General features: G+C 57.6%; 1 protein-coding gene across 1 annotated transcript in view; it reads right to left on the reverse strand.

Annotated features, from left to right (window-relative positions):
• Positions 1-2661: 2661 nt before the first annotated feature.
• The window catches only part of PCDH1 (protocadherin 1), a 53653-nt gene continuing 31880 nt past the window's right edge, over positions 2662-24434 (reverse strand). Inside the window, exon 5 of the mRNA XM_062002914.1 lies at positions 2662-3882. Within this exon, the coding sequence (XP_061858898.1) occupies positions 3497-3882 (386 nt within the window). The 3' untranslated portion in view covers positions 2662-3496. The remainder of the gene's footprint in view (positions 3883-24434) is intronic.

Here is a 24434-nt window from a genome sequence, read left to right on the forward strand (position 1 = left end):
ACACCCACCCCTCAGATACCCATCCATGCTCCCCTCCAAAGACCCAGCCCCACCACCCCTCTGTGCAGCCCCCAAAACTCATTCCCCCCTCACCCCTCCCCATGCCACCCACCCCTCTGGGACCCCCTGTGCACTCCCCCTGCACCCTGCTCACACCGAGAACCATCGCCAAGTGCTCCAGGACACAAACAGCAACTTCAGCCACAGGGGCTTCGAGCTTCGGGGTCCTCCTGGGGACCCCAAGCAAGAGGTCAGGAGCCCACCCGCAGGCCAGGGCCTGGGAGAAGCTGCTCTAGGACAAGCAGCCCCTCAGCTGTGGCTCTCTGAAGGGGGTCCCCAAGAGGGGCACTGGCCACTGCCGCTGCCCGGGCCGAGGGGCAGGCGTGAGCAGGCAGGTTGGCAGTGGAGTCAAAGATGCTGGCCCAGCACGGCCAGATTGCACATTCTGCCCAGTTTGGCCCTGAAACTACAGAGCTACAATAAAAACAAGAAGGGGTTTAGGAGCGTGAGCTGCTCAGGCAGCCAGGCCAGGGCAACGTGGGCCCGCGGCTGCTGCCAATGCGGCACCCGGCTCTGGGTGGGGAGCGGCAGTGGGAGGAGGGTCCTGCCTCCTCCTCCTCCTCCTCTGTGGGGGCAACAGGGAGGGCGAGGAGCCGGGCTGGGGCAGTGGGGTGAGTGGGTGCCTTCTGCCACCCTTCCTTCCTTTCCTTGTCAGTCGGGCTCAGCCTGCACCATGGTCCCACAGTTCACATCCAGCACCATGCTGGGGGGCAGGACCCTGCGCCATGGCCCCTCAGCTCACATTCAGCGCCGTGCTGGGGGGCAGGATCCTGCACCATGGCCCCTCAGCTCACACCCAGTGACATGGCTCCTCAGTTCACACGCTGAGCCATGGCCCCTCAGCTCACACCCAGTGCCATGCTGGGGGGCAGGGCCCTGAGCCATGGCCCCTCAGCTCACACCCAGTGCCATGCTGGGAGGCAGGGCCCTGCGCCATGGCCCCTCAGCTCACACCCAGTGCCATGCTGAGGGGCAGGACCCTGCGCCATGGCCCCTCAGCTCACACCCAGTGCCATGCTGGAGGGAGAAGAGCTGCTCGGGGAGGGGATGCTGGAGACGGGGGGCAGGAGGAGGCTGGGCAGGGGGTGCCCCCCACGCTGAGCCCCGCTGGCAGGGCAGCGCCTGAGGAACCGCTCTGGCAGGAAGATCCCAGAGGTGAAGACGACGGGTGCGTACGGGAGTACGGGAAGAACGACGGAGCAGCGCAGCCCCTGCCCGTGGGACAGCCCCGGGAAGGGCCCCCCAAACCCTCCTCTCCCGCCCCTCTCCCCTAAAGCAGGGCTGTGCCCCGGGGAGGCCGAGGGGGAGAGGGGACCCGGCGGGAGCCGAGGCTGCCGGGGCACTGCCAGGGAGACGGGGCGACCTTTGACAATGGAAGAGAAAGCTGGATCCCGGGAGAGCGGCCCTGCGGCCTAAGGGCAGCGGGAGTCCAGCGGGCAGGGGCTCGGCGGCCCCCGCTGTGACCCTGAGACAAAGCTCCTCCTCACAAAGGCAATGGTGGCTTACAGGCGGACGGGACGGAGGGCAAAGGCGTGGCACAGCCGGCCCCCTGGGCAGCCCCGAGCCCGGAGGGGGCACAAGGCGATGGGGCCCAGACACCATGGCCGCTGCCCAGCGCCCTGCCAGCAGAGCCGGGACGGGGGCTCCTCTGGGCCTCGACTTGGGGCTTCTCTGGATACCCCAAGTGACATAGCTGGGGGCTTCCCTGGATACCCTCAATGCCATGGCTGAGGGCTTCCCCAGATACCCCAGTGCCATGGCTGGGGGCTTCACTGGATACCCCCAGTGCCATGGCTGGGGGCTTCCTTGGATACCCCCAGTGCCATGGCTGGAGGCTTCCCTGGATACCCCCAGTGCCATGGCTGGAGGCTTCCTTGGATACCCTCAATGCCATGGCTGAGGGCTTCCACAGATACCCCAGTGCCATGGCTGGGGGCTTCACTGGATACCCCCAGTGCCATGGGTGGGGGCTTCGCTGGATACCCCCAGTGCCATGGCTGGAGGTTTCCTTGGATACCCTCAATGCCATGGCTGGGGGCTTCCCCAGATATCCCAGTGCCATGGCTGGGGGCTTCCCTGGATACCCCAGCGCCATGGCTGGGGGCTTCCCTGGATACCCCCAGTGCCATGGCTGGAGGCTTCCTTGGATACCCTCAATGCCATGGCTGAGGGCTTCCCCAGATACCCCAGTGCCATGGCTGGGGGCTTCACTGGATACCCCCAGTGCCATGGCTGAGGGCTTTGCTGGATACCCCCAGTGCCATGGCTGGAGGCTTCCTTGGATACCCTCAATGCCATGGCTGAGGGCTTCCCCAGATACCCCAGTGCCATGGCTGGGGGCTTCACTGGATACCCCCAGTGCCATGGCTGGGGGCTTCGCTGGATATCCCCAGTGCCATGGCTGGAGGCTTCCTTGGATACCCTCAATGCCATGGCTGGGGGCTTCCCCAGATATCCCAGTGCCATGGCTGGGGGCTTCCCTGGATACCTCCGGTGCCATGTCTGGGGGCTTCCCCATCCTTCCTCCAACCCGCCAGGCTCAGGACCGCCACCAAGGACCCCCCCCCACCCCCCTTTCCCCACACAGCCCCCGCCTATGGCAGCGGGCAGTCCCTAGGGACCCTGCAGCTTTTGGGCACAGTGACAACGTTCAGAAAGAGATCCAGGCTGAAAGAAAAAAAAAGCAGCAAAGTCCCTGCAGTCCGGCAAGGACACTGCCCCTCTGCTCCAGCTCCCCAGCTGCTGCTCCAGGGACTGCTCACATCTCTATTTACAATATAGAACAGGAGTGTGGGCCGGGCTCTTCCACGCAGCAAAACCATTCCAAAGCTGGAACTTGCTCCCTGCGGTTTGTTTCTGGTTTCTTTCTTTCTTTCTTTCTTTGTGGTTTTTTGTTTTTTTCCTTGTTGTTTTGTTTATCTGCTCCAAGGTCTGTGTCTGTTTCAAGGACAATACAAAGTTTGGATCAGGCAGGACTCGAAGGGTCATTCCTAAGGTTCGTATTTACAGGAGTCTACAGCAAAGAGACAGGCAGCTGGCTCCCCGTGCTTGGGGCCGTGCCCCTCGTCCTGTGCCCCCAGGAAACTCCACCAGCTCTGCGTGGACCTTTGGTACAGAAGCCCTTCTCTCCCCAGCCGTGCCCTCCGCAGTGGGAGTCTGCCCCAGCCCTCCCTGGCCACGCAGCAGTTCCGAGACACGCGCCCGCCGCTGCCTTGGAAATCAGGTTTCAGACGCTTCTCATCCTTCCCTTACCCCCAAAGCCAAGCCCTGGGAAGCGCCAGGTTAAAGAAGGCAGCTCGTTTCAGCCCTGCCTTCCCTTCCCCTGCCCCGCTCTCCGCAGAGCCCAGCTCCCTGCCCAAAAGCATCCGAGTTCGAAAGGTTCCTCCGGACGCCGGCCTCGGGAAGGCGGCCGCTCCCTGCCCCTCAGGCCCCAGCCTCACAGGTAGATCTCCCTCTTGGTGGTCTGGGACGAGGGGGTGGTGGCCGGCTGGAAGTCCGAGGTCTGGGTGAGAGGAATTTCCTCCATGGGAGAGTCCTTGCAGGGCTCATGGCTACTATTGGAGAAGGCACTGTACGTGGGGAGCAGGCGGAGGTTGGCCATTTTGGTGCTGCGCTCTTCTGAGAGTCTGGGGCTGCCGTTCCCGACTTGGTCTTGACTCCCTCTGTCTTGGTAAGGCACAAAAGTGGAGAGTTTGAGGGCGTTCTTGGGCCTGCGGCTGGGGGAGGACTGGCCGGGCATCCAGCAGCTATCGGAGTGGCCGAACTCTGTGCACTCCCGGGTGCAGGTCCCAGTCATGGCTACGTCGGGCAGAGGCCGGAGATCTGCAGGGAAGCACATGAGAGCAGAGTTAGGCACAGCTGGGCATCTCCCTGGGCATGGCAGGATGGAGCAGAGGGCACAGCCCACACAGCCTCAGCATCTCCCTGGGCATGGCAGGATGGAGCAGGGGGCACAGCCCAGACATCTCCCTGGGCATGGCAGGATGGAGCAGGGGACACAGCCCACACAGCCTGGGCATCTCCCTGGGCATGGCAGGATGGAGCAGGGGGTACAGCTCACACAGCTCAGTCATCTCCCTGGGCATGGCAGGATGGAGCAGGGGGCACAGCCCACACAGCCTGGGTATCTCCCTGGGCATGCGAGGATGGAGCAGGGGGCACAGCCCAGGCATCTCCCTGGGCATGGCAGGATGGAGCAGGGGACACAGCCCACACAGCCTGGGCATCTCCCTGGGCATGGCAGGATGGAGCAGGGGGCATAGCCCACATAGCTCAGTCATCTCCCTGGGCATGGCAGGATGGAGCAGGGCGCACAGCCCACACAGCCTGGGCATCTCCCTGGGCACAGGAGGATGGAGCAGGGGGCACAGCCCAGGCATCTCCATGGGCATGGGAGGATGGAGCAGTGAGCACAGCCCACACATTTTGTGCATTTCCCTCAGCACAGGAGGATGGAGCAGGGGGCACAGCCTGGACATCTCCCTGGGCACGGGAGGGTGGAGCACAGGGGCACAGCCCAGGCATCTCCCTGGGCACAGCAGGATGGAGCAGGGGGCACAGCCCACATGGCCCAGGCATCTTCCTGGGCATGGGAGGATGGAGCAGGGGGCACAGTCTGGGCATCTCCATGGGCACAGCAGGATGGAGCAGGGAGCACAGCCCACAAGGGCCTGGGCATCTCCCTGGGCACAGGAGGATGGAGCACGGGACACAGCCCACACAGCCCAGATATCTCCCTGCTACCCATGGCAGGGGGGGACAGCCCGAGCCACAGCCCCCAGGGACAGGAGGCAGAGCTGGGGCAGGAGCCCCAGGCTCCCGGCAGGTTGTGCCTCCCATCCGAGTCCCCTCTGTGCAGAGAAGCAGGAGGCACAGCGTGGGGCAGAGCTAGCTGAGCACGAGGCCTCTGGAGAGCAACCACAGCCTGCATGTACACAGCAGGAGCCAGGCTGCCCCTGGCCTTGGCACCCCACGGCTGTGGCACCACCTGGACTCTGCCAGGCTCCCTTGGTCCAGCACCTCTGGGCACCACTGACAGCTTCACCCGTGCAGAGGCAGGGCACTGCCCTAAACACAGTGTCCTGAGGTACAGCCACATCTCCTGAGCAGCATCCTCGGGCAGCCCACCTGCAAGCCTACCCAGGCAGGAGCCCCAGGCCCAGCCAGAAGCTTTCAGGCACTGCTCAGTGTCCCACAGAGCCTGAAACCCCCAAACACAGCAGAGCACACCTGGGCAAACCCACATCTACCCCCAGAGAGGCTGGGCATGTCTGAGACTTGGCAGTGCCAGCCCCAGGAGTGCACAAAGCCTCTCTGTGCACCTAACACCTGCCCCTGAGAGAGCCTGAGGTCATCCACAGCTCCCTGCTCCTGGCATAGCCAGGACACTGACCCCCAGCTACACCAGGTCATGCTCTGGTGTCCTCACACACCAGCCACCCCTCTACATCAGACATTACAAGGCCTTGGCCATGTGTCCTTTACACCACAGTACCTGTCACAAGCCTTCAGAGACCAAAACTTGGCACGTACATGCAGAGGCAAGTGTCCCTCCAAGAGCCACCCCAGACACCAGCCATTCCATTTCCCCCAGCCTGGGACACAGCACAGCCCTCTGACACAGCCTGGGACACAGCACAGCCCCCTGACACAGCCCCATGACACAGCGTGGGACACAGCACAGCCTGGGACACAGCACAGCCCCCTGACACAGCCTGGGACACAGCACAGCCCTCTGCCACAGCCTGGGGCACAGCACAGCCCCCTGACAAAGCCCCCTGACACAGCACAGCCTCCTGCCCCAGCCTGGGGCACAGCACAGCCCCCTGACACAGCACAGCCCTCTGCCACAGCCTGGGACACAGCACAGCCCCCTGACACAGCACAGCCCCCTGACACAGCCTGGGACACAGCACAGTCCCCTGACACAGCCTGGGACACAGCACAGACCCCTGACACAGCACAGCCCTCTGCCACAGCCTGGGACACAGCACAGCCCCCTGACACAGCACAGCCCCATGACACAGCCTGGGACACAGCACAGTCCCCTGACACAGCCTGGGACACAGCACAGACCCCTGACACAGCCCCCTGACACAGCACAGTCCCCTGACACAGCCTGGGGCATAGGACAGTCCCCTGACACAGCCTGGGACACGTCCCTGCCCACCACCACAAGCACCTGCTGACAGAGGAAGGCTGGTGCTGAGGAAAGGGGAGGTGAGGGGGTGGCTCATGACCTGGAGACCACTCTGGCTTGGAAGACATCCCTTCTGCTTCACAGGAGCCTTCAGCATCTCTCCCCTCAGGAGCTCGCTCCACTGCACTGCTGGCAAACAGCCCTGCAGACTGATGGAGGAGGGGATACTAAGGAGCCCTGGGGACCCTTCACCAGCCCAGGCCATGCTCCTTCCCACCACATACACGCTGGCACACACAATCCCCTCCTCCCACAAAGGACAGACCCTCAGCCCTGGGAAGAAGCGAAGGGGAGCTGGTCACACCATGCTGGGGGCTCTGCCCTCCTCAGCAAGTCCTTCTGCCACCAGTGTGGGGCTCTCAGGCGTCCCCCAGCCACCCTGGCATAGCTTTCACACAGGGGCAACCCCGGGATGCCAGGGAGGGCTCTGCAGGAGAGGGCTCCACACAGTGCCAGGAGCAGCCAACAAGGCTCATCAGTGACAGCTAAAGGGATGGGCATGGAAGAAGGGGCAAAGTCAGCAGCAAACCAGTGAGTGAGCGTTATGTTGTCCTAGAACAAGCCTCAGGGGCTGCACCCCAAGCCCTCAGCTGCCATGGGGGCCGAGGCAGCCCCAGCTTCCCCCCGTGCCCTGGCACACACAGGAGCTGGCACGAGCCTGGCACAGGCCACAAGGACATACCTCAGCGCAGACCCCTTCACAGCCTGCTCCGCTCAGGGGACTCTAATGAGGAGCAGAAAAAGGACGAGAGGGTCACATCATTGCACAGCCTTCCACAGCCCACCCTCAGCATCCTCCTGCACCCTCCAGCCTCTGCCAGCCCTCCCTGGGTTCCCGCTGCCCTCAGGAGGCCCTCGGCCCTGCTCCAGCCTCCTTGAGGCCACTCGGCCACTGCTGCTGATCTCTCACTGGCCCTACCCTCGCCTCCCTGGGCCTTGCAGGACTCAATGAGGCAAAGCTTGAAGCCACCTTGAGCCCCCATGAGCAGGGGGCTTGGGTCTGTGCACACCAGGGCAGTGCCCACACACACACACATGGACACACAGCCTGGATGCCACGCTCATGCAGCACACACAGGGGCCAGGGAGCTCATGCAGAGGGGACAGGGTGTGAGGAGGAGGAGCCTGAGCATGAGCAGGGACGAGGAGCCCTGTGGGAGCACAGCCTGCCAGCGCCTGGCTTTGGGGTCATTCCCAGCGCTGGCCACACACCAGCTGTCCCAGTTCCTGAGCGGGAGCAAAGCTGCCTCGTTTCGTTTCTCCTGGCTACAGACAGAAAGCAAGATGGGAAACCAGAGGCAAGGCAGATCAGTTTCACCTCTACCCTGTGCAAGTCAGAGCCTGTGTCCTTGGGGAGCCTCTCCCAGTGGGCTTCCTCTCAGCAGCTTGGGCGGCTTGAGGTCGTGTTACCTCCCCTTCCCCTTCCTCTGCTCAAGAGGCAATGCCACCAGCTCCCTCTCATCTGCTTTCCCACCACACAGACAGGGCAGCTCGTCATTTCCCCTTGCAGCAAGGCCCTGGTGCTCCCCCAGGGCAGGGAGGGGATGGTGCCATCGCTCCTTGCCCTGGCACAAGGTGCACTGGCAGGATGTGTCCAGGGCACGAAGCCGTGTCCTGGTGCCAAAGGCAGCTTAGCAATGGCAGGCCCAAGCAGGAACGCTGTGTTCAGGGGCTTTCATTCTCCTTTGCCCATTGTCTGCTGCTGGCACCAGAAGCTTTTTCCAGCGCTGTGCCTTCCCCTGCAGTGAGACGGTGGCACTGGAGCTGTGCCACGAGCACGACCCGCCCTGCTCCGAGAGCCCGGGAACGGGGCAGCGTGGCACTCCTACAGCAACCACCCACCCCATGGCCTAGTTCTCAGCGCAGCCTGCTGCCTCAGGGGCTGCCATGTGCCACTGCAGACCGGCACAGACCTTGCTCCGGGGGTAAAGGCTGATTCCAGCTGCCCTGCAGCGTGGCTGAGGAGGCGGAGCCCAAACCTCACCTCGGGGTCGTGGTGCCCACCTCACCTTATGAGGTGTGCTCGGGATTTTGGGGTCCCTCCTCCACCCTGGGTCTGCAGCTTTGTGACTCTGAACCCCCAAAATCCAGCAAAGTTCCCAGGGATGAAGGATGGCTGTGCCCTCTCCAGCATCTCGCTCCTCCATGGCATCCTGGCCATGCAAAGGAAAAGCTGTGGCCATGCAGCTGCTGTTTTCCTGAGCTCTGCCCTCTCACTGCCCTCCCTCCGAGGGCTGCCTCATCCTCTCACCAGCATTTCCATGCCAGAGGCTGTACTTCACAGCCAGGGGGTCTGTAGGCTTGCTTGGGCATCCACAGCCCTCACAGTCTTCTGGCTTCCCCCTTCCTGCAGCTTTGCATTTCTCTGGCAACCATCCTCGTGTCAGCTGCCTTGGGGCTGCTCTGTCCCAGCACAGGGAGGAATCTGGGCTGGGAAATCACATCCCTTGGAACTGGTCAGATGGATTTGGGGCTTCACACTCAGATGCAGTCAGAGGTTTCATTCTAGCTTGTTCTAGGCCTTGTTGTAGCTGGAGGAGAAGCAGCTCTCTCCAGCCATGGCTCTATTCTCAGTGTTGGTGTAGCTGTTCCTGCCTCCTGACATCCAGGGCACCTCTGCTCTCAGTGAAGGAGGCTGTGCCAGGCTGTGTCCTCTGGGAAGAGGCACATATTGGTGCTGCTGCTCTGTATATCCCTGTGCAGAGCAGGAACACAGCCCACTGCAGCTCCCCTAACAGCCCTATTGCTTTTTAGTGGGGGGTTTCAACAAGGCACTCGAGCACTGTTAAGACAGGAGACAAAGGCAGGCAGCCTCATTCAGCAGGAGCTTCCGTCTCCTGCAGCAGATGTGCAGAGGTTCACCTGCCCACTGCAAGCCAGGTAGCTTCAAGCAGAGGCTGAGAGCCAGCCTCAACCACCTCTTGTGGGGTTTGGCACCATCTGCAGCACCCACAGCCTGCTTTGGTTCTCCCTGTCTCCCATTTGTGGCAGTGCTGGGTGAGCTGGGATGATGCAGTACAGGAGGCTAGAGCTTGCAGTGAGGGGATGGAGGGGAGCAGCTCTGGGAGGGAAGACAGAGGGACTGCGAGGACATGACACAGCAGAGCACAGCAAGGATGCACAGGAAGCCAGGGGAAGGGAGAAGGAGGGGAGCACAGCATGCCAGGAGGGGCTGCAGGGCTGGGGAGAAATGGGGAACAGGGCAGTGTGGGGAGAGCAGCTTGGAGCCAAAGCATTAGATCAGATTCATCTTCCCAACCTGGCAACACAGAGGACATCAGGCACTCATTTCAGCCCATTGCCCCTGCTCAGAGCCACAGAGCACTGCACCTCATGTAGCCTCGCTCAGGGGGTGGGAGGCTGCAGCCCACACCACACTGCAAACTGAGGGCTGGGCTGCAAGACAGCTCCTGACTTGCAGCCAGGGAGGATGCAGTGCTTCCAGCACAGGCAGCTTCACCTCTGCTGCCCTGTTGTGGACACCTTCTCCCATACCTCAGGGTTCTGCAGCCCTCTCTTGGGACACCCCATGAGCTCCAGTGACATCCTACCCCAGCAGCACCGGCCTCACTGCCTGACCCCCACAGCATTCAGGCAACAGGAACAGCCTCCCTGGTGCTGCTTCTTCCAATGGCTCCCTTCTCACAGCACAGCTCCTGAGAGCAGACACCATTCCCCTGCTGCACCATAGCTTACTGGTGCCATTCCTCTAATCCAACTGGTGCCATTCCCCTGCTTCACCATAGCATACTGGTACCATTCTCCTGCACCAGCTACCCCTCCCTGGAGTGCCCACACCTTCTGACACCATTGCCTCCAGCTCCACTCCCCATAGGCACCGTTCCCCTGACACACTCCTGCTGCCTGGTGCCATTCTGCTGTGCCACTCCTCTCTATAGGTACCAGTCCCCTGCAGCGTGCCTCCCCCCATGTCCCACCTCACTCTGGAGGGGTTCCCCACAGGTACTGTCCCCCACAGCGTGGTTACCCCCTGGTACCCCTCTCCCACAGCACTGCTCTCTCCAGGGGCTGTTCCCCGCAGTGCCATCCCTGCAGCGCTGCTGCCTCCAGCTACTGCTCCCCTACAGTGCCACATGCTCCAGGTACTGCTCCCCCACAGTGCCACATGCTCCAGGTGCCATGTTCTGTGCTGCTGCTCCCTCCAGGTACCTCCTCTCCCCCACTGCTGTCTTCCCTGCAGGCACTGCTGCTCTAACGGTGCCATCTCCTCCAGGTACCATGTTTTACAGCACTGTTCCCTCCAGATACCACTCCCCTGGAGTGCTGTTTCCTCCAGGCACCAATGCTTCACGGGCTCTTCCCTCTTCTCTACACCCTAACAGTACAGCTAGCTGGATGCTGGGCCCTAGTATCCCATTTTCTTATATCATCAGCCCCATTGCTGCTCTGTTCTACCCTATCCCACCCCACCCCATCCCATCCCATCATCTCCCACCCCATCCCACTCCATCCCATCCCATCCCATCCCATCCCATCTCGTCCTATCCTATCCTATCCCATTCCATTTCATTCTATTCTCTTATCTCATTCTATTATTTTCCATTCCATTCCATTCCATTCCATTCCATTCCATTCCATTCCATTCCATTCCATTCATTTTCTATCCCATTCTATTCTATCCTATCTTACCCTGTCCCATCCCATCCTATCCCATCCCATTCTATTCTATCTTATCCCATTCTTTTATATTCAATTCTATTCCACTCCCTTCCATTCCATTCATTTTCTAACCCATTCTATTCTAACCTATCCTACCCTGTCCCATCCCATCCCATCCCATCCCATCCCATTCTATTCTATCTTATCCCATTCTTTTCTATTCCATTCCATTCCATTTTAGTCTAGTCTATTCCACTCCAGTCTATTCTAGTCTAGTGTAGTCCATTCTACTCCATTCCATTCCATCCCATTCTATTCCATTCCATTCCATGCCATCCTACCCCATTCCAGTCTATTCTAGTCTATTCTATTCCATTCCATTCTAGTCTAGCCTAATCTGTTCCATTCCATTCTATTATAATCCATTCCATCCTATCCTATCCTATCCTATCCTATCCTATCCTATTCCACTCCATTCCATTCTGCTCTGTCCTATCCCATTCTATTCCATTCCATTCTCTCCTGCCCTATCCTTCCTGCCTTTGCATCCCAGCCCAGCTGGAATGAGTGCCCTGCTTATCCCCCCTCCCCATGCCTTTCCCCTCAGCAGCATGCCTGTCTCAGTAGGCTGCAGTCACAGCCCAAGCTGGCAGCAAGAGATGCTCAGCAGCCCTCTGCCCCCAACCAGCTCAGCATGAGCTTCCTCTGGTGTACAGGAGCTCAGGGGCCAGTTGGGAGTGGGGAGCTGTGCTGTAGGTGGCTGTAGAGCTGTGATCTCCTCTGCAAAGCCCAGACACAGGGACCTCCTCCAGGGTGGGTTCCCCTCATCCTCTGACACTGGGGAGCAGAGCAGCAGCCTCACCTCCCGCAGCTCCCCAGGCTGGCTCCTTTCTGGCCCCTCCTCCCCACATCAGGCCTGGACGTGAGCAGAGCCCTCTGCCTCCAGAGCAGCACAAACATAGCCCCAGTTTCCCTTCCCAGGCCTTGGGGAAGGCTGCTGGAGAGCTGCCCATTTCCACAGCAGCGCTCCAGAGATCGATGAGCACAGCAACAGCGGCGGCTGCGAGCGCAAGACGAGAGCTCCCTGCAGCCCAAGCCAGCCCCTTCTCCTTAGGCTGAGCTCACATCCTCCTTGCAACACCCAGGCAGGCGGTTTGCAGGGCCATTCCTAGCAGCACAACACCCAGGCAGACGGCTTTGGGGAGCAATCCTAGCAGCACAACAGCTTTCCAAACCTAACACCGTCACTACAGCGCATGGTCACGTGGCTCCTGCTATCCCAGACCCACCTGACACTGCCCATAATGGTGGTTACTGCAGTCCAGTGCCACACCTGCAGCTCTCAGGGCACTGAAACACCGAGAAACATCCTCAGGCAAATGGCAGCACACAGATAGATCTCTCCCAGGCACCAAAGTCAAGAGGTATAATGTGCACAGTCCCCTTCCCCCAGCCCCTACAGCGCTGAGCGTCTCTCCCCTCACAATAGCATCTGAACACCAGCACAGGCAGCTTGCTCCCAAGTTAATGGCCTGTCAGCCCCCAGATGTACCAGAGGATCAAACCTCAGCCTCTGGAGTATATTACACCAGCACACAGTGACTGCAGCACCGAAGCAAACAACTCCCCAGCTCCTGCCAAGGGTATCGCAGCAGAACCAGCACTAACTCATGGGGACAGATGCACCCAGCAGCCCCAGCCTCAGCCTCAGCCGCACAGGTACTGCTAAAGTGCTCTGTGGGCAGTAAGAGCCTCAGCCCTGCTTCCCAGGGAACAGCTTTTGCCCTTGCTCTCTGGAGCTGAGAGACCACATGCCTGCTGCCAGCCTGGCTGGGAAGCCACATGGCCACAGCAACGGAGGTGATGCCACCACAGCCATGGTCCTGCAGGGACCAGGCAGGGCTCACAGGGCTCAGCACCACACCTCAGCACCTGCAGGCTTCCCTCCAGTCCCTGTGATACCCAGCAAAACAAACCCAAGCCCCCCTGTGACAGATTCTTGTGCTGGTGGTGCCATTGATGTGCTCTCTCACTCTGCTACAGTGGGGCTTCAACCTTTGCTGGGCTATAAAAAGCAGAATCGCTATATTAAACTACTGAACAATTATGTTAAGAGCTACCTTAATAGGATTACAGGGTTCAAAGGTCAGGAAATGCCAAAATTAGGATTGCCAGAGATACCAGAAGATGAGTTGTCTGAAGCCTGGGTAATGGGCATTGCTTTGGTACCGAGAGAAGAGCAGCAATTTCCTTCCCTGTCTCCTTTAGAAAGTCAAATATCTGGACAGATTTCACTGCCACTCTTCAAAATACTTGGTAAGAACTTCTCATAACACCTACACCCACCAATAACCAGCAGAAAAGTCCAGGGGTCACGTCAGAACCAAACCAAAGCCACTATCTGCTGGTGAGTAACAGCTGCTGCAGCACCTTCAGGAGCTCACAAAGCTCTTGGTAAGAAGTTGTGGGCAGCAGAGAAGCCCTTTTCTTCCCCCACTGCCCAAGGAGGATGCACAAGCCAGAGCACAGGGTTCTTCTGGCTGTGAGGCCTCCCTTGCAAGGGCTGATGAGGGCTGTGTAAGCAGGCAGAGGAGCAGCACCTGCCATCCCCAGGGGCTGGCAGCTCATGCATGCCTTGGATGCACATTCCTGCTACCCAAATACCTACACAACTGCTCCCTTCACACCCCCACCTTGCCTCTGCCCATGCCTGTTCCTCCCAGGGATGGGATTCCTCCCGGTGGGGGCCCCAGCCTGGGTCTGTGGGGCTTCCCTGTCCCCTTGCCCAGCCAGGGGCTTCCTGGGGACATGGTGGGATAAGGCTCCATGGCCCACAGCCTCCTGGCATGGCCCAGGGTGCTGCCAGCCCATGGGAAGGGGCTGGGCAGAAGGGCTCAGGTCCACCAGTGCCAGAAGCAGTGTCCCCCATGCTGGTGAGAGCTCTGCCACCCACCAACCCAGCTGTGGGGTGCCCACAGCTGAGCTGCCCTTGCCCAACCCCTCTCCATCCAGGATCTGCTGCAGCAGAGCTGAGGTTGTGGCACCAGGTCCTGGGCAGCTCCTGCTCTAAATTATATGAGTGACTGACATACAGTGCTCCTCTTACCCTCATCTCCCTCCTTCCCTCTCCAAGCATCACTGAGTCGCATCATGGCTTCTGGAGGTCACCAGGGGCTTGTCCTATGGCTCCCAGGGGAAGGTTGTGCCCTGTGCTCCTGCCAGTGCTCCAGAGGCTGGGGACAACCCTCAGCTTGCACTGAAAGCCTTGGGACAACCCACACAGCCCAAGCCACCCCTCAGCTTGCACTGAAAGCCTTGGGGCAACCCACACAGCCCAGGCCACACCACAGCTCCCAGGCATAGATGTGTTAAAGCAGCAAATGCTTCTTAGGGAAGGAACCTGAGCAGCTAATCCTTGAGCTTTACCCTGTGCCTGAGCCTGTGAAAGGCAGGGGTCTAATCCTGCCCGACCTGACCCCTCTACTCAAGCACTGGGCTCAGGAGGGAAGTGCTCAGAGGGGGTCTCCTCCAGCTCACATCCCACATGTCCAGTCAAATCACAGCCTCCTCCATCCCTGGGGCTGCCTCAGCACCCTCTGTGTGCTGCAGCCCTCTACTCCAAGGGTTAATCTTCCTCTCTAGGGCTTCTCAAAGCTAATTAGACAGAGCCAGGACAAGTGTGGTGGCAGGCACTACTGCACTTATCTCCCCACTGCCGGGGCTCTGCCCTTATCATTTAATTAAAGCTGCAGCCCTGCTCCCCTTCCTGGCAGCAGCTAATCAGGGAGGGCACTGGAGCTTGAGGCAGCCCTTGCCAGCTCACCAGGGAAGAAGCTGGAGAAGGGCAGGGAATATGGCCCAGGAAGGACAATAAAAGGAAGGAGAAGATAAAGAAAGAGTCCCTTTGTGTGCTGGCAGCCTGGGGACTGGGAAGTCCAGTGCTTGGGCTGCCAGGGAGTGAGTCCAGAAAGCACAGGCAGGCTGGTAGGCACTGCAGGGTGGCTCCATCTCCCAGCAGGAACAGAAGCCTGGACCCCACACTCTGCTCTAAAGCAGCTCTCCCAGCAAGACATGCTCAGATGCACCCCCAAGCACAGCCCCCACATGCTGCACATCCCACAGCACAGCCAGCCTCAGTCTCCCCAGGCAAGGAACAGCCCCTGCCATGCAGCACACAGCACCTCACAGACAGCAGAGAGCTCTGGGGGACACATCCAGGAGGGATGTCACAAGCACCAGGATGGACACTGAGGGACTGCAGCATGGCCAGAGCTGGGGAAGGGGCTGGAGCACAAGGGTGCTGGGGAGGGGCTGAGGGAATGGGGTTGTTGAGCCTGGAGAAGTCTCTGCTCCCCAGGAATGAATGACAGGACAAGAGGAAAGGGGCTCAAGCTGCCCCAGGGGAGGTTGAGGCTGGAGCTGAGGCAGAACTGTTTCCCTGAGAGGGGTGTCAGCCCCTGTGCCAGGCTGCCCAGGGAGCTGGGGGGATCCCAAAAGCCTGGAGGGATCCCTGGAGGGATCCCAAAGCCGTGGAGCTGAGGTGCTGAGGGCCATGGGTTAGTGCTGGGCTGGGCAGGGTGAGGGCAGGGCTGGGACTGCAGCAGCTTCAAGGGCTTTAACAACCAAAACAACTCTATGATTGTCCACCACTCAACAGCCACTGCAGCAGTCTCTTGCAGCAGGACAGGGATGCACAAGGCCTGAGCAATGCTGTGGTTTGAGGGCACACCACGGTGTGTGAGAGCACAGACACTCGGCCATTCTGGGGCAGGACATCCCCCAGCCCACGCTGGCAGCTTCTGTGCCAAACCCCACACCTCTAAAGCAGAGCTGAGCTAATGGGCACTGACAAGCAGTTTGTTAGCAGGGCTGAGACAGGATATCTTGTGCTCCAAAAGCAGCTGGAACACCTCTGCTACAGTTGCAGGGGGAAAAGGGTAAAGGAAACCAACCTGAGGGAGAGCCAGGGTGGGAAATGGAAGCTTTGGAGCTGGAAACGTGCTGAAGGGATAAGCAAATCCAAACCCAGGCTGCACAAAGCCACCCATCCAGCAGCCCCTACCATCACCCTCATGGCAGCTTCCAGGGGCTGCTCCCTGATGCATGCCTGAGCCTGGAAGGCTCTGAGAGGAGGAGGAACACAGCAATGCCTTCAGCCTCACAGCAGCAGCCTACAGACCTTCCCCTGCTCCTGGAGCAGCTGCTCCTCCCCCACCATCCCAGGGCCCTGATCACCTCAGCCAGGACTAACACACCATCATTTAAATGGCTCTGAATTCATTTTCAGCCACAGCAGTTCTCCTCTCCTCTCCAGGCTCCTGAGGCTGGGAGCCACACACACAGAGCTGAGGAGCCCGGTGCAGGAGCCTGTGTGCACAGGGACTGAGGAGCACTGGTCTGCTTTTACCAGCCCTCTCTGTGCCTGCTCTTCTCATTGTGAGCTCCAATTAAAGCTCTTGTGTGAAGGAGAATGGGACTGGCACTGGTCTTCGTGTGCCTTTGAGCAAACCCATTGTTCAGCTCCATCAACAATTTAATATCTCTCCCCAGCAGGACAATGAGTTGGGGGAAATGATTCTGGGGGGAGGAGAGGGCTGGTAGCCACCCAGCAAAGCTCTGCTCCACGCCTTTGAAGTCACACAGGTGTTTCAGGGACAAAAGGCATCACAACTTGATGAAAAGGGCTTTGCCTCAACCAGGGGGATCTGGAAACAAAGGAAAGCAAGACCACTGAGAGAGAAGCAGAGAGGGGAGGGGAAGGAAGAGCCCTTGGAAGAGAGTCAAGCCAAAGCCCAAGGAAACTGGGAGAGGAAATGACAGGATGGATTTGCACTCAGATGCTTTGTTTTCTTTCCAAGGGTCTTTCCTGGGCTGTTGAAGAGCAAAGTGAGCAAGTTTGCTTATCATCTGGCTGTGGATCCCAAACCAAAACACAGCCACTGAGGAGGAAGAGGCCAGATCCTTGCCAGGCTTTGCAGTGCATATCTGAAAGGACCAAGGGATGGGCACTAAAATCCACATCCCACGCTCTTGGGCTGCCCTGAGGAGGAAATGTCTGTCTGCTGCTACAGGATACAACACAGGGACCTGGACACAACACCCAGGCACTGAGCAGCCAATGCACATCAAATGCAACAGGCAGCAGCTTTGTGAGTGTTGGAGCAAGGGGATGAAAACGTGGAGGGATGACCCAAAGAAAGGTGTCTGATGGCCTGAAGATGAAGAGCAGCCCATGCAGGACAGCCTGCACCTCTGAACTAGCCAGTCCATCTCTCTGCAGTGAGATGTGCCATAAACCCAGCTGAAAAGGCAGGTTCATTGATGCCTCACACACCCTCAGCCTCAGAGGCTGAGTGGAAGCTAAATGGGGAGTGATTTTGTGGCTGGCACGTGGCAGAAGCAGCATATGCACTGGTCAAATCCTCCTGTGGTGCAGCCAAAACACCTGCCAAGAAATCAACCCAGGTGATTAACAGTTCTGAACTGAACCATTTGCCATCTTGCTGGCACCATTCCCCAGCCAGGCACTGACAGGCCTTGCAGAGCTGATGGCCATGGCCAGGGAATGACCTCTGTATGTAAGAACTGGAGGCATCAACACCAGTGCAGCTCTGAGCAAAGCTGCAAGTTGCCCCAGGGGACGTTGAGGTTGGAGCTGAGGCAGAACTGTTTCCCTGAGAGAGGTGTCAGCCCCTGTGCCAGGCTGCCCAGGGAGCTGGGGGAGTGCCCAGCCCTGGAGGGATCCCAAAGCCGTGGGGCTGAGGGCTGTGGGTCGGTGCTGGGCTGAGCAGGGTGAGGGCAGGGCTGGGACTGCACCAGCTTTTCCAGCTGAAATGGTTGTATGAAACAGGAGGGTATCAGTGTGCTGATGCAGATGATGTTTAGGAACATGGTGTATTGGTTACAGTAACCCCAGATGCTGGTGAATTGTGCTCTGCCCCATGCCTGTGACTGGGCTAGCAGCAAAGGGCTCTTGAGGGAGAGCAGCAAAAGGAAGGATAATCACTTCCAATTGGGAACATCCAGCTCCAGCTGGCCCTGGCTGCTGCAGTTTACACACTGCTGGAGGTTACATGCAATAAAGTTTGCACCACTCCAGGGAGAGCTGCCAGAGGCAGTCCTGAAGGCTCAGAATGAAGAAGACACGCTGTAAAGAACGAGGGAGGATGAAACCTGCTGCCTAAACATCCTGGCAGGACAAGGGGGATCCATCACTGCCTCCCATCAGAGGCAGAGTGGCAAAGGGGACGTGGCAGCTCTGTCACCCCCAAAGCACAGTGCAAAGGAGCAGCAGGGTGATCAGGAAAAGCTTCTGGTTTCACAGTGCAAGAGAGACACGGGAAAACCTCCAGAATCAGTCCAAGGGCAGCATTTTTACACAGATTCTTTGCTGGAAAGGAGAGGAGGGTGTAGCAGGTCTGTTCCTCGTGCATGGCCCAGAGCAACAGAGGAATGCACACAGCACTGAGGGAAGCAGCAGGGTACCTGCTTGAAATGGCAGCCCAGGAGGGGACAGGTAGAGAGCTCCAAAGGCTCTGTGATTTCAGAGGTCTAGGCTCTACACTTGACCCTCTGAAGGAAGCCATTCATCATCATTAAGGAGCTTGATGTCCCAAGTCCCGTGGCTCGTGATGTGGGTGAGCAAAGGGAGAGAAACAAGGCTTGGAGAATGGAGCACAGAATGTGTGTGGGCAGCAGCAGGGCTTACCTGCAGCAGGGCTCAGGATGAGAGAGGCTGATAGGGGTGAACAATAGCAAGGGAGCAGCATTGTTTTCAGGAAAGGCAAGCTATTTGCCTTCTCTCCTGGATTTATCTGCCTCTCTGTGGGTGCCCCTTCCTGTGTGGCTGATCAGCAGCTACACACACAACACACACAATCCCTTCTGCTTTCATTCATTTTCTTCCTGGATATAATAAGCCTTGCTTTTGTTAAGATCCCTGTTGTCTGGGTAATTTCATCTAGAGATCCTCAAGGAACAGAGATCTCCATATCTCTCTGAGTTTAATATCTTGGTTTCAGCTGGCATATTTTCAAGCAATAACTTACCACAGATGAGGAAGAAGGAAAAAAGATTACTTCAGTCTAATTGGCATAATACTAATTACCAGCAAAATGCATCAGGCAAATATCACATCTCCTCACTCTCTGTCATTTCACATTCCCTGCTCCATCTTCTCTTTCCTCAGCAGCTATAAAACACCACGACACGCTGCTCTGACACATCCCTGAACAAAGATTGGATCCTAACCCTTCCCTTCCTTTCTCTGTGTGCCTCCTGAGTTTCTGCCTTCCAGGCATGGTTGGTTTAGAACAGACACAGTAATAGAACTGCTGCTCTGATCAACTTGTGCCCGTGTACTCCAGCATTCTGCTCTTCTCTGCTGGATCCCTTCCCCAGCCTCTCCCAGTGTTTCCTGAAAAGAGGGTTTCCTGCCTCCCATGTGAGACCCTTTTCTGTCTCAACAAGTGTATGAGCACAGCCAGACTAAAGCAGCACACATCTTCTCACCCATGGGCCATGGCAGCTGATGTCTCCCTGACTCACAGCATTCTGTGCTGGTTTACCCCAAATGACTTTAAAAGTGGAGTAAGTGAAACCTGGTAACACCAGCCTGATGCTGGAGGAAGGGTCCCGAGGGCAAGGCTGAGCATCTCACCACGAGCATCATCCTCATCATCCAGCTGATTGGGAGGTTTCACAGAATCTCAAGGGCTGGAAGGGACCTGGAAAGCTCACCCAGTGCAACCCCCCTGTCAGAGCAGGACCACCTAGAGTAGGTCACACAGGAACTCATCCAGGTGGGGTTGGATGCCTCCAGAGAAGGAGCCTCCACAGCCCATCTGGGCAGCCCCTTCCAGTGCTCCCTCACCTCAACAGGGAAGGAATTCCTCCCTGTATTCCTTTGGAACTTCTTCTGTTCCAGCTTGTGCCCATTGCCCCTTTTCCTGTCATTGCTTTGCCTGCTTCTGCCTGGCTGGGAGCACACAAGAGACCTGGGGCAGTCTGGGGGTGAGCACTGTGGAGGAACCCTACCCAAGGGACAGGATGGGTGAAGCAGCACTGACCTGAACCAGCTTAGCCTGGCAGACATGAGCTGTACTGGGGCAGTTGGCCTCAGAGATATGGTGGGTGGAAGGAGCAGCCATGGAAGGAGTCTGTATCCATCTCTGTGAGCTGCAGCCTTCCCTCCCCATGAGGGGCAAGGCTGAAGCCCATTGTAATGGGAAGCACTGAATCCAGTGCAAATGCACAGCCCCTTCTCCATCCCACTGTGGTGCCCAGCAACAGCCAACACATCCAGCCCATCCCTGCCTGTGTCTAGATGTGCCTGCCTGTGAAAAAAGGAGCCTGCCAGCCAGGAAGCACATCAACTTCCCCCTACTGCTGCTTATTGAAAGCTCCTTGTCCTGCTGAGACCAGACACAGGGCTGAGGTGCTGCAGTGGGAGCCCAGGTCCAACCACTCTGCTCAGGGGGAAAGGAGCTGGTCCCCACATAGCCCTGGGCACGCTGCCTGCGTCAGCTCACACGAAACCAGCCCTGGCTCCTGCAGAGGAACCTCAGCCCTGTGAAACAGCAAAGGCAGGGGCTGATAGGGTGAGATAACCTCTGAGGCAATGCAGCCCATCCTCAGCATCTCTCACCAGATGCCATGGCTAATGTCAGATTTATGGAGTGTCCTCTCTGCAAGTGAAGCAGAGAGCTGGCGTTACAACCACTTAACGGGGGCGGCTTCAAACCAGGATGGATGAGAGCTTGTGGGAAAGAGACAGGAAGAGAGATTCATTAATAGTGAGAGCACAAAGGATAAAACCCCCAGGAAGAGCCAACAACTGAGACTGACATTTGACCTGTGTCAATAGCAAAGCTGCCACTGATTTCACTGGGGACAGCAGTGAATCCCTGATGCTCTGTCTCACGCCTGCAAGAGGGATTTTCCATCTGAGGGATCTCCACCCGGCCCATCCTTCAAACCCAGGCTCACACTGTCTTTATGACAAAGGCAAATGCAGTGTGAAGGCCTCAAGGAGCTCAAATGGGAGACTTCACAAGCTCCTGTGGCATGAGGCTTCAATGCCAGGCTCACGCAGCCCCTCTGCTCAGGAAGAGGCAGTGCCAAGCAGGAAGGCTGATGGAGACGTTCAGAGGCAGATGAAGGGGGAAATGAGCGAGTTGGATCACACAGGAGCTGCAAATGGCACGTCAAATGACTTCAAAGGGAGCTTTCTAAGGAAGCAGGGCTTTGAAAACAACAAATAGCCTGGGAGTGCTGAGGGATCTGGTGCTGTTACACTACCTTGCTTTCTCTGGCTTAGACACTCTCTAAAGCCGAATGCTGCCCTGCTCTGGGAGCTCGCTGCCCTGCTGCAGCATCCCCACCTCCTGCAGCTTCACCCTTTGTGGCACCACAGAGGACTCAGGTTGGGAAAACTGCTCTGACTGCTGAGTAATGTGACCAAAAAAAGGGTGATCTAGCAGAACTTGAGCCTGACGAGCTCCCCAGCTCAGTCCAGTCCATCACAGAGCCAGTCACACAGCTGTTCTGGCACAGCAGAGCTCCCAGCACAGGGTCTGGGATGAGCAAACCAAGGCAGAGAGGAGGGGAGTTGCCTGTTTTGACACTCTTGCCAACCAAGCACACGGGGTGGTGGCTGTGCTTGGTGAGTCCATCAACAGACATGCTCAGGACTCAGCTGCTGGATGGCACATGGACCATCTGCCAACAAGTCAAGGGAGGTTCTCCTCCCCTCCTGCCACCTCATCTGGAGTCCTGTGGTCAGTTCTGGGCTCCCTAGCTCATGAGAGACAGGGAACTGCTGAAGAGAGGCCAGTGCAGGGACACCAAGATGCTGAGGGGATGGCACATGTGTGTGAGGAGGAAAGGCTGCAGGCCCTGGGGCTGTTCAGCCTGGGGAAGAGAAGGCTGAGCTCAGGGAGATCTTACTGATCAGCCTCTAAAGGGTGGGTGTGGAGAGGATGAGGCCAGTGTTTGTTCTCCGGTGGCCAGTGCCAGGACAAGAGGTGATGGACATCAGCTGGAACACAACAAGTAGCACTTAAACATAAGGAGAAATCCTTTGCTGTGAGGTGAGGGAGCCCTGGCCCAGGCTGCCCAGGGAGGGTGTGGAGGCTCCTTCTCAGGAGGTTTCCAACCCCACCTGGACACGTTCCTGTGCCCCTGAGCGAGGGGAACCTGCTTGAGCAGGGGCTGCAGCAGCTCTGCAGGGCCCTTCCAGCCCCCACCATGCTGGGACTCTGTCATTGCTCCAGAGCATCTGCCCAAAGGCAGGACACCAAGGCTAAAGCCCTGTTCAAATGCATATTTTAAAAGGATAGAGAAGACACAAAGGAGAGTCTGAAGCAGCTTTGTCCAAGCCTCATTCTCAGGAAATGTCCTCTCTGGAGAGCAACGTGGCGCAGAGCAGGAGGGAACCCACCCTCTGTCCCTGCTAAGGAGTTCAGTCTGAAAGCTTTTTCCCGTTAACACAGTTTAACAAGCTTGAATTGAACCCATGAATAGTTTGAGGATGACATAAATTCCTCTTTGGAAAATAGACTTTATACCAAAGAAGGGCTGTTTTGATTTGGTCCAGATAAGAAGAGCTGTGCATGCATGAGCCTCTGCATGAGCACTGCCCACCACTGCCAGGCACAAGCCAAACTCCCACAGTCCCTGCCAGGAAACTCTGTCTCACCTTGCAGACACCTTGGGAAGGTGAAGAGTTCCCTGTTTTCATGTCCCCAGGGCTGCAGGAGTGTCCTACCCACCGAGAGCTACAAGCCAGGCCCAGGCCTGCTGAGATGGTGGTGGAAGATGTTCCTGCCTTGGACTGGAGGAGGACATTGCTTGGTCTCCTTGCTCTGGGAGACTGGCAAATCTTCCTTTCCCTGGGACAGCAGGAGTCACCTTCCCTGCAGAAGCTCATTTATAGTCCTTAGGTAACTAAATTACACACTCCCATCTGTTTGCAGTTGCTTCTCAAGCCTCAAAGCCTGCTGTGGAGCTGAGCAAGGCTCGGGAACAGGGAAGAGCGGTTCCAGAGAGCAAGGTGAGTTTTGGGGCAGCTCTCAGCATATTCTGTGCAGTATTGCCCAGAAAATCAGCAAAGGCAGAGCAGGGTCCCCTCCTTGAGATGTGTACAAGGGAAAAGGGTTGTGTTGGGCAAAAGTTTCCAAACAGAAGCAAGAATAAAGCCGAAGGAAAATGACTTTCTGCACTTGGTAGGTTCAAAGCAGGAAGAATGTGAAGGACAACAAAGGAAAGGAGATGACATCCACTGGTTTCCAGTGGATTTCCACAGAGAGCAAGAGGGAATCCAAGATACCACAGCAGAACCCTCACAGCCCCGAGTGTGGCATGCAGGAGGCACACACACAGCCATGGGGACCTACACATCCTGCAAGAAAAGGCACCTTCCTACTGAAAGATGAAGCTTTCAGTCTCCTGGGCATTGGCTCGTGGCTGTCCTGCCTAGATTGTTCACAGCCACATCATGCCAACCACAGCTCAGGGGCAGAAAGGGTGAACCAAGTCATCAGAACTCAACAAGGAAACATGGCTCCTTCAAATTAACTCCTCTAGAGATGCCCAGGACCTGCCCAAGTACCTCTGGAGGACAATCTTACCTGTGAACTACCACATTAATCCTGTGAGGCAAGAAGCACACTGTCCAACAAACTGTTAAAGCTATTTTGGATGAGGTCTGAAGCAGGTAGCATCCTTCTTAGAAGGCCCTGAGAGGATTAAAGGCATTCTCTGTAGCTGGTAGCAATGCACTTGTTACTCAACCTAGGGAAGGAAAACCAGCTGTACCCTGTTTACCCTTGATCCTGGGTACAATGAGGGCAGGTGCCCTGGCACACGTGGCATCCCACAGCCGCCCTGACCTCAGAGGCTCTTTCGTAAGAGACAGTTTCCCCAGCCATAGCTGCTGGGAAACAGGGAAAATGGGCTGAGGACAGGTTTGAAATGACAGCTGAGCCAAGACACACTGTGTTGAAACCAAGCTGCTGCAATCCACAGCCGTTTGCAAGCTGTCCAGTGCCTCTCATGATGAAAACCTTGCCGTGCATCCCTCTGCGGCAGGGAGCAGGAGCACCAGCAGCTGCCTGTGAGGATGAAGAAGCACTGAAGGGGAGGAAGGAAGGAAGGAAAGAAAGAAGCTCACAAAGCCTTGTGGAGCAGTGCAGATGCCTGCAGAGCTGGTGATCACTGACAAACACAGGCAACATTTGCAGAAGCAGATGAGATGCAGGAGATGGTCACAGGGGTGAGGGAGCCCTGGCCCAGGCTGCCCAGGAAAGGTGTGGAGGCTCCCAAACCCACCTGGACACATTCCTATGCCCTCTGATCTAGGTGGGACCTGCTTTAGCAGGGGCTTGGGCTGGATGATCTCTAAAGGTCCCTTCTAATTCCCACCATCCTGTGACTCCATGATACCCTGAACAAGGGCAGCACTTGGAAACTACTGGCAAGGATAAAACATCTACAATAAGTAATTCCAGGCCTGGTGTCCTCAGTGTGACAAATAAAAGGGCTGCAGATTGGTTAC

The sequence above is a fragment of the Colius striatus genome, chromosome 9, assembly GCF_028858725.1.
Source record: "Colius striatus isolate bColStr4 chromosome 9, bColStr4.1.hap1, whole genome shotgun sequence".
NCBI classification, from domain to species: domain Eukaryota; kingdom Metazoa; phylum Chordata; class Aves; order Coliiformes; family Coliidae; genus Colius; species Colius striatus.